General features: G+C 40.4%; 1 protein-coding gene across 2 annotated transcripts in view; it reads right to left on the reverse strand.

The window, feature by feature from the left end:
• Nucleotides 1–4679, reverse strand: part of GPC6 (glypican 6) — an 807879-nt gene extending 803200 nt beyond the window's left edge. The window contains exon 1 of one of the 2 annotated variants that reach the window (XM_080577232.1): nt 3622–4679. In XM_080577232.1, the coding sequence (XP_080433358.1) occupies nt 3622–3979 (358 nt within the window). In that variant the 5' untranslated portion in view covers nt 3980–4679. The remainder of the gene's footprint in view (nt 1–3621) is intronic. The other variant, XM_080577233.1, reaches the window with a different exon arrangement.
• Between the last annotated feature and the right edge of the window lie 5867 nt (nt 4680–10546).

The raw sequence follows: 10546 nt of genomic DNA on the forward strand, positions 1-10546 counted from the left end.
CATTTCAGTTACTTTCACTATAGTGTCTATGTGTTGCCAGAATCTCACCTCTTTCATCATCTCCACAGGAGAACAAAGCCCTCTAACTTCTTAAGAACTATTTAGAATTCAACATCTTTACAGTAGGACACTTCACCGGAACACTTCTAGTGTTTCTTTAAATACACTATTAAATACACTATTATTCAACATCTATTAAAAAAAAAAAAAAAAGCAACAAAACAAAACAAATCCAACAACAGAACAGTTTGAGGTAAGGACATGCTCCACCTTTAACTTTGATGTCTCATACTCCTGGTTTCCCATACAATGCTTACTTAAAGTTACTAAAATCATGGCTGGATTAAAAACAAGTATTATTAACAGATATGTGCTGTGACTTCACTTTTGAATTAACTTTTAGGTGACAGATTTTCCTAGAGTGAAACATTTCTGTATAGTCATTAAGAGCTCTGCTCAGAGCTCCTGAATGTTGGATTATGGTAGCATGAACCTGGCAGTTCAATTCTTTTTCAAATGCAGGATGCTCAGTTCTACAAGAGGACAGATTTTACAAGGATATCTCAGTGTACAACACAAGCTACTGACACCCACCCTGTGACTGATGCTGTTTTTGCACAGAATCAGGCCCACAGCAGCATAATACATACACAACAAACTTTCCTCTGTCTACCCCCTCACCATTCACAAGCAAAGTTCCTTTATTGAGGACTTACTTTGATGACCTGTGTTATAAACCAACTTTGTATGTCATACTCAGTGTAGGTCAGCACCAGAATTTGGTGATCAGACAGGATGTTAGAAGCAAACAAGCTGATTACAAATAACTGCTATACAATTTCATTGAACAATTTAGCATTGTTATAAGGGCATAGCAGATGACTATAATTATATTATTACCAACTTCAACAAATTTCACTTGTAATAAAATACAGTAGGAAAACCTTGCCTTACAGTGCACAAACAGGTAGCTTTTAAAATCCTATACTTCCACCTTCTCCATTCAGAATTTTATAGTGAGTGCTGGTATAAATAGTTTTACAAAAAGTTATCAAACAAGTTTGGTTTTGCTGCTCCTTTCAGCAGAGGGGCACCTCTGTGTCCATAGCCTCTCTTATTTAAATAGATTGTTGAGCTCTTTGCATAAGCACATCTGTGCTACCACTTCAGTTTATCCAGTTTCAACAGTCCTTGCTAGGAAGTAGCTTTTTAACAAATGACAATTGGAAACATATGACTACTGCTAAATCAAAAGACATCAACCATACTATGTAATACTATTTTCCATCATATAATCAAGTCATCGATTAAAAAAGTCTCTTAAAAACACACTTGTTCAGAAATATGAACATAATTAAAGTACTTTAAACTCTTTAAAACATGGGGCCTTTGACAGACTACACTTGTTTCATAACAGTAACAAATTGCTTTTTTAACCAAATCAGTATGGTGGAAAAGGACAGAATGCAAACAATTATTCTGAAATCTGTATGTTAATTGCTTTAATTAAGCAGTTCCAACATTGTGCCTGGTTGCAAATAGGTAGCTTTCACATTAACAAGATCCCATGTTTCATGAGCGGTTATTACAAAACCTCTCAGCACCACAGGAAAAGAGTTTTCTCTGATACACACCTTAAACAATCTCAATCTTCCAACAACTGAGTAGCTACACACAAACTGCTTTAAAGTTGATACACCTATACACCAACTAGCCAAAAGTCAGATAAGCCACAAAGAAAATAAACAACCTGTAATAGGAAGTGCAGAAAACAATAATTCACACCTGCATAAAACATAAAGTATGTGTTACTTGTAAACCTTAAGAGGAAACTAAAAAGTGATATTAGATGTAACTATTATTAAATATTTAGCTACCATGAGTCTTTCTATATTGGTACATGTTAACAGAAACTTGCAAACTGAGTAACCAGAATTCCTTAAAAGTGCATGGCAACTTTGCTTTGAATGTTCAAAAAATAAGATGATAAAACTGGTCTGTGAGCTGAAAGCAACAAGTGTTTAAACAAAGTTACTAAAACACTGAAATTCACTGGAATTCATTCTTTTTTAAATGTGACAGGGAATATTCTACCACTCTGTCTCCACGCAGATGGAGTAACAGTAAGTAAAAGGAAAGAAAGTATGACCACGGGGTCTGTGGCTCACAAGAGAGATTTCATAAAACTGTGCATATAACTGACAAGCAACTTAAGCAGAAGTTTTAAAATAAGAACACAGAAAGACCAGACAATTGGTGAGCCCAAGGGATGAAGGTGCCTGTGGAACAGTAACATGCACAGGCCCCACTCTCTCCCACCTTGTTCCAACACGTCAGTGGGTCAGATCTGCTTGTCCGAAGGAACCACGAAGGCTATGCAGAGACAGGGTCTGTTATGCATTGGCAACGTGGAACAACCTTCCTAACATTTTTGTGAAATACATCCTCACTGTCCTAACATTTTCCGCATTTATCATTCCTCTTGAAAAGTGCTAAATTGTGCACAGTAAGTAACCGTGGCTTTATTTCACCTCAGGAAAAATGTACTGCTTCCAACTTTAAAAAGGAAGCAAGCAAAGTGAGGAGCATCTAATTCACTGTACTAACAGCAAAATCTAGCAGCAAAGCCTTGGTGGCAAAGCAGAAACCTTTCTTGAGGGCTCAAGCAGTCCAATTTGAGCAGCTCAAGCTCATGCCTTCTCATATTATTTCTCTCTTTTTGTCATGCTCTCCAATCGCTAAAGGATTATCTGCCTCAGACATATTTTCATTCAATCAGTTCCAAAGATGCAATATGGATAAGGGAAAAGCTGGCAAATAAAAATTACAATTGTTATAATAATAAAACACCTTTCGTATGTAGACTGAGGTATAACCTGTTGTAGGCACGTTTCAGCAGAAGGAAGAGCTAACTGACAGGCTGCCCGGCGTCTCCGGCGGCGGAGTGTGGGGCGGGGGGGGGGGGGGGGGGGTGGGGCGGAGAGGGGGGATTTCTCCCCAGCAGCTGATGCTTCTGCTCTTTTTGGGCTGCGCCTCCAAGAGGCTGTCCTCGCTCCGTCGGAACGGGCGGCGGCGGCGGCGGGGGCACGGAGCGGCCGGGGACACAGCCTGCCAGCCTCGGCGGCCCCAGGCAGGGTTGCCTCTCCCCCCTCCTCCTCCTCCCTCACGCCCCGTCCCCGCTGGCAGAGAGCAAAGTTATTGCCCCCTGCACACAGCGGCAGCAGGAGCCACTGCGGAACAGCTTTCTGCCTCCAGCAACCCGGCTGCAACTCTCAAGAAGTTTCTGCAGACGAACACAATCGCTGCTGAGGCTCGCCCGCGTCCTCGTTTTTTTTTTTCTCTTTTCTTTCCTTTTTCTTACCCCCACCCCCATACTTTTTTTTTTTGGTTTTTGTTGTTGTTGTTGTTGCTGCTGTTTGTTTCATAAATCCATTCATTTCTTTACACGCGCGCGCCCCGCCGGCGAGCACCGGGTGCCCCCGGGAGCCGGCAGAGCCGCTCCACGCCGCGCACGCAGCCCGGCGGTGCCCAGCCCCGCACCCGCGGCGAGTGCGCGCAGCCGGCCGCCGGTAACACCCCCACACACACCACCACCACCCCTCCGCGACCCCGGCCCCTTACCTGCGATCTCCTGGTAGGGCACGCTGGCCAGGCTGAAGCCCTTGGCGCTGTACGCCTGCCGCACCTCGCCGCAGCTCCGCGCTTTGCCGTCGGCCCCCGCGGCCGCGGGCGGCAGCAGCAGCAGCAGCGGGAGCAGGAGCAGGAGCAGCCCCGCCAGGGCGCAGCGCGCAGCCCCCCGCGCCGCCGGCATGGCGCGGCGCGCAAGTCCCGCGCAGCGCGCAAGTCCCGCGCCGTCGCCGCGCAGCCACCGCGCCGCCGCCGCGCCCCCCGGCTGAGGGGGCGGCGGCCCGGGAGCCCCCCGGCCGCCGAGGCAAACTTTTGGGAGGCGGGGGGAAGGTGGGCGCGCACACACACTCATGCGCGCACGGTGCGCAGGGGGAGGAAAGAGGCAGCTTCGTCCCTCCGGCTGCTGGTCCAAATGCAAAAGGGTCTCGCCCCCCGCCAAAAAAGAAAAAAAAAAAAAAAGAAAAAGAAAAAGAAAAAAAATGTGGTGGTGGGGAATCTTGCTATTGGTGGTGGAGATTGACACCGCGGGCGCGTTGCTGCGAGCGGAGTCCCGGGTCAGCGGCGGCGCGATCTGCCGCGGAGCTGCGCCTGCCGCCTCTGCGAGGCTGGAGGTGGTGGAGAAAGCAGCCGGCGTGGGGATGGACTGGACAGCGGCTGTGTGCGTGCGTGTGTCTGTGTGTGTGTGTGTGCATGTGCATGCGTGTGGTGCACTGGGTGCGTGTGCCTGTATTTACGGGATCCGGGGAAACCTCTGCTCCGCGCAGCGCTAGAGCAGCCTCCTGAGCCAGGCAGGGCGAAATCCTGGAGGCAGATACAGAGAGGGAGAGACACACGCACATACGCATACACACACAGACACACACAGACACACACAGACACACACAGACACACACACACACACACACACCACACACCACACACACACACATACACACACACAGAAACGTGCTACACATTGCATCGCCGAAATACAGGAGCAGAAAGCAAATCCTGGCGTGGATTGCTGTTTGCTGGTGGAAGGAAGGAAAAGCACCCACATCTCTGAAAACTTCCTGCTTACCACAAATCCAGGCGCTTCTGGCCCTAAAATTACAAACTGCCTGCTAGCAAGAAGTCAAAAAAAGGTACTCATCGACAGTTTTGCTCTCTGTAATGTCACGTTTGGAGTGGGCCCCATAAATACTTTTATTCTCATTATTATTTGTTGCACACGTAAATGCCTAAGCTGAAGAGCTATAATGAGGAAGAGCCCATCAGCTAAAGGAGAGGGAAGGAAGGCTGTGCCTGTGCAAGAGACAGAGCAGAATGAGGGAGAGACAAAGGAAAAAAAAAAAGGCAGTCCTTGACCCAGGTAATTTGCGCCACCCTAGGAGAGGAGAACAGGGGACAAAGCCATAAATTCTCTCCTGCAAATGAGCACCTGCAAAGAACTGAATGGGGGAAGTGAAGAAAATTCCTGCAAGGTGAATTCAGTCTCTGCTTAAGGAGAAAGAAAAATATTCTGTTCTTAAGTGTTTGATAGTAAAATCCAAAGTTAGAGTTTGAAAGGATTTATTGCAGTGCTTTTTATGAGTGCTGTAGAGAAGTGTGATATTTTGTCAAAAGTATACAGACAGAGATGTCAGGCCCAGGATGAAGTGAAGCAGGCCAACAGAAGAGATAAAAGACCACAAGCCTTCAGGCACACTTATCAGTGAGGAGCCACACAGCAATGCTATGTCAGTATCATAATTCAAGATGGATTCAAATTAGACCAAAATTATTAGGTACCAATACTACTGTAGTGTCACAGTAAGTGCAATATTAGTCTTGGGTCTGGGCCAGTGTATACAGGCTGGTCTCACCAGTCATATACTTCCCTAGCCTCCCTTACCATTTTCGCTCTCCCACATTGTCATTTCTTATTCTTCCCTCTTCTTTTCTCCACCAACAGAATGATGGTGCTCTGACACTGCTTTTGTACCTGCAGAGAAGCAGAATTCACATGTGCTTGTCTTGTCCTCCCTCTTCCTAGCAAAGTTCCTGGACATGTAGAGCCAAGGGGCCCAGGAAAGTGTGGATGAGCAATGACTTTTATTAGAATAGAGTCCTGTAAGCCAGCCAATGGTAACATCCAGGTTTATCTGGTGTTAAGACAGGATGGAAGTCCTCTGTCACCTGCCCACTACAAATGATAAGCTGCTTGTGTGTGGCAGTGACACCAGATAAATGAAATGTTAGGCAAGGTCCATAAATTTACTACTATGTGGAGAAGCTTTGTCAGATCTTAAAATACATCCATTTCACCCCAAGATAGGATCAAGAGGGTGTTACGAATGTTATGTGCACTTCATTTCTTTTGGAATGCTCAAACTTTTCTCTGCACTGTGGTCAAAGCAGAGAGTTAGCTTACAACATACGACAGACGCCCCCACAATCCAATCTTCTTCAACACTTCTTCAACCCACAGAAAAATTATTTGACACAAACTCAAAGATGCACATGAGTAAAATTAGAGCAAACTGGTTCAAAATGCAGAAATCATTGTAGAAGAGCAAAAGAGATTCTATGATTAACTCAGGAGTTGATCTAGTTAATCAATACTTCTTTTCCAGAAAATTGTAAATTTGCTAGAAAGAAAAGAGAGCTTATTCACCCTCCCATTTTTATTTTTATTTTTATTTTTATTTTTATTTTTATTTTTATTTTTATTTTTATTTTTATTTTTATTTTTATTTTTATTTTTAATTTTAATTTTTATTTTTATTTTTATTTTTATTTTTATTTTTATTTTTATTTTTATTTTTTTTTTATTTTTTTTGCAAATATCAGTTGAATTCATACCTTTGATAGTATGGCTGTAATTTATATAAGGCAACAATAGTTGCCTTATATATGAAATAGCATGTATGTTATGTTATGTATGTTATATTTTATATATAAAATATATATGTATGTATGTTACATATAATATAATAAATAATAAATATAGTATAATAAAATATATATGCATGTATGTTATATTATGAAATAGCATGCATGTTATATGGAAAACTGCTGTGGGAAACTCAGACTCATTTCCATCCTTGAATCGTGCCTCTGACATAAATGGCCAGGACATCCGGCTGCATCACAGTTCTACATGTTAAATGAACACTTGTTCTCCCAAGAGTTCTAATTGAATCTCACGTTTCAACACAGATATTTTTACCATTTCCACAAATCTCCCACTCATCACATGGGAGAATCATTGTGCGTTCTCAGTACATATGTAATTAATTTTATACAAAGTGGAAGATCTCCAAAGCAAGCCCAGGTCAGAATGTTCTCTAAGCCAGTGGCTTTAGCAATCCCTTAGAAACATAACACCTCCTGTCAGGTATGATAGGCACAAGATAAAATCTCTCATATTTCAGTACCTAGACTATTAGGATATTTCATGTGGTCTCACTATATCTTCCCTTTTTTCAGCTGTCTGAGCTTATAAAAAACACATAACTAGCATGTTGCAAAAGAGGTGAAAATGCCTCTTTAACTTGTTATTTTAGAAGGAGGAACTAGTGACCACTGGTTGCTGATTTAGAAACAATTTAATGTATAAAAAATGTTGAATAAAGCCCTGCTTCCTCCTCCTTGACATGGTGATTAATACCTTCCTGGTTAAAGTGTTCTCCAGCTGAGATGGACTTGATTCTGAGTTGCTGCATATTGGTGGATGCTGAGGCCTCTAAATTTTCTGGCAAATGCCTAGCTTTTCCTACATCAATTTTAGGAAGCAACAAATTTAGTTAATTTGCATAAGCACCAACAGGAGACATTTAGTTTTACTTAATGGAACATTTTAATCACCAGGGGTTGCTTCTTTTGCTTATTTTCTATTTCTGTGAAAAAAAATAAATAAACAATATATATATATATATATTTAATATTTTGCTTGCTTGGCAACCAGACTGAAAATCAATCATTTACTCTTGTGGAGAGCCCCCTCCACCAAACTCGTTCAATGTAGCAACATAGATTACTCCTGGAATGAAGATTTTGCAATGCATCTACTTGTCAAGCTTACCATGACTATGGGCTTTGTTGTTGGTGGTGTTTTTTCCCGAAGTTATTCCAAGTACAAAGTGTTCATTCATATCAAGTTCTACTGATTCATTTTTTGTGAACTCTTTCCCACAGTTGTGCCAAAAACGTGGAAGACAAATGATTTTTAACTTTTGTTTCCAAATACTTTTATAACAAATGAATTAAAAGTAATCATTCACACTACATCATAATAAAACTGTCAGTCCAAAGTGGAGCAACAGCCAGCATTAATTCCTCCAACCACTGGAACACTCTGCCCCACGTAGCTGAGACAGTTTTATAGTGTGCAGGAATGGAGCTATGAAATCTCCAAACAATCAGGACAAAAATAAATATTGAATTGCTGCATCATTTGCCAAGCAGGCATCATCCTGAGCTCTGAACAATTCAAGGACACGGTGGAAAAATATGATTATGAATTTTAAAAATTGTAATGTGTAGTACATAGGAGTGAAATTGAGATTGTAAAAGGAAGTTGTACTCATTTTTTCATATTTTTGAGTTATTTCAGTTTGCAAACATGATAAATGATGTTACTTTGAAAGATGCATAGATTTATTTTCAGGTGTTATCAAAAAACTCTCGTTGATGTCATAGGTATTAAGGGGACTGTATAGACAAAAGCATCTTTCATCTGACTTGACAACAAAGCTTTGGCAAATGTCAAAAAGTTCTATAACTCAACTTTACAGAAAAAAAAAAAAAAAGAAGAAGAAGAAGCTGACTTCTGGGCTCACTGTTAAATCTATGTGCTCCTTAGATTTTCAGCTTTCACATAATAGACTTCTAGCAAGAAGGTTTCCTGGGATGAGACAATAATCAGTGAGATTCTTAGATGTTCGATAGAATTATTGCTGCTGAAGTGACTCTGGTGTCTTAGTTAATTTCTAAATGAGAAAGACTTCTGTGGAATCAGCCTCAGTCTGTGGATAAAAGGCCTTGAAGAACTTCAGAACTGTAGCCCTGCATGTGGGAGTGGCAGGACCTTTTCTTCATTTTAGGGGGAGATCCAGTCCCATACGAATATCCAATGTGTATCTTTTTAGAGTACAGAGCACATCCTGGATATTGAGGACCAAGTCACATACACACCAGGCGGTACCCACATATGCCTCAACAGAGAAATATGAACATGTTCCTTTTTCACTAAAACTGTGTGCACAAACACGAAGAAATAACATGAAGAAAATATTCTTATTCTAGGTCTACGGTGTCTACCCCAGGTGGACATGATTATTTAAAAGCCCAGAAATCTTTAACTTTATGGTGATGACATAACACTCTGACTGAAATTAAGCTATGAATTTGTACCAATAAAACTTTCCAAAGACCAATTCAATGAAGGCATGCATGACAGTGTGAAATGGTCCTTTTTACTTTTTGGTTGTTGTTGTTTTTTTCATGTTGTGTCCAGAGCCTTCATTGATAATCTTCCTTCACACCTCACAAACTGATTTTACTTATTATTCTATGTTAGAAGGGGATTTTTTTTCCCTTTATACTGTATAGTGTTTTCTGCAAAATTAATGCAAAATCCAACTCTTTCCAAAAAATAAGCTCTAGAAGCACAGGTGTGAAGAATTCATCTTGCTCTTGAAGTTGCACTCAAAAAATAGAATTGTCAACACAGCTGTTAGATAAGTCCTTTTAGAAAAGGTTTTCAGACTCATGGCCAAGAAAAGAGACCTGCTAAATATACAAAATAATGAAATACAGCTAGCTTTTTTTCCTCTGAAATTTTCAGAGACAGAAGGTAAAAAAATGATCTAAGATTCCATATGCTCAGTTACACATAATATAGGAGGCTTAGGCTCCCATAAGAAAGGTTTATAAGTGGTAATCAGTGATATCATATTAATTATAAGCAGTAGTGGTTGTTCTTGAAATCTGCAGGCTATGCTATTTTGGGCAAATAGCAGCATTTTATTTTAGCTGTTCATTTTATGAAACCTTTTGTGAATAAATTCTAGAAGTTTATGACTCTATTATAAATATCGTAACAACTGAATGGGTAGGTGGAAATGCCTGGGCTTTGAAGTAAGAGTAATCAAAGGATGGACAGAACCATTGCTCCTTTTAGCTGATGACTACAACAAATCATTCAGGGCTGTTCATAGTATGTGTATACACATATATATGTATGTGTGTATATATATATATTTACTTATCCTTTTTTTTTTTTTTTTAGGTACTGTCATGCAATCTGCCTATATTTAATATTAATAATGGACCATATGATGTTCTCTCTTAAACAAAATTCCTACAGTTATTTTTTTTTTTAGAAAATCCAGTTCCAAAAAGGGGGAAAGTTAAGTGATTTTTAAGACCATAACTTTTCTTTACAATAAAACAGCAAAACCATCAGTGCATATATATAGACAAATTCGGTTCTTACACTCGATTTCACTGAAAACCAAAACATTTTTAAAGCTTGAATAGACATTGGAAAAATTCCAAAATCCAAGTATTTATATATCTTTGTAGATCTTAAACTGACCAACCACTAGCATTTTAAATATTATGTACTGCTTCTTTTTTGCTCTTATGATGCTTTTCTTCTAAGTGACTGTTCTCTACCTCAGGCAGATTTTGGCTAGATCTCTCAATAGTAAAAGACATTTTTTCATAAATAAAAATATATACAAATTCATGTTTATTTTCAAATGGATACTTTTATGAATGTGCTCTTCTCTAGTTAATCCATAGATAAGATGCAACATCTGTCTGGATTCTTAACTGTGCAAGAAGATTATATTAAAGATTCCTAAAAATGGCTAAGCATCTTTTTATCCTTGTTTTCCTGCACCATCCTATCGTCATTAGAAAGTAACAACTGAAATAAAACAAAACAAAA

The sequence above is a fragment of the Anser brachyrhynchus genome (genome assembly GCF_964034855.1).
Source record: "Anser brachyrhynchus genome assembly, chromosome: 1".
Taxonomy (NCBI): Eukaryota; Metazoa; Chordata; class Aves; order Anseriformes; family Anatidae; genus Anser; species Anser brachyrhynchus.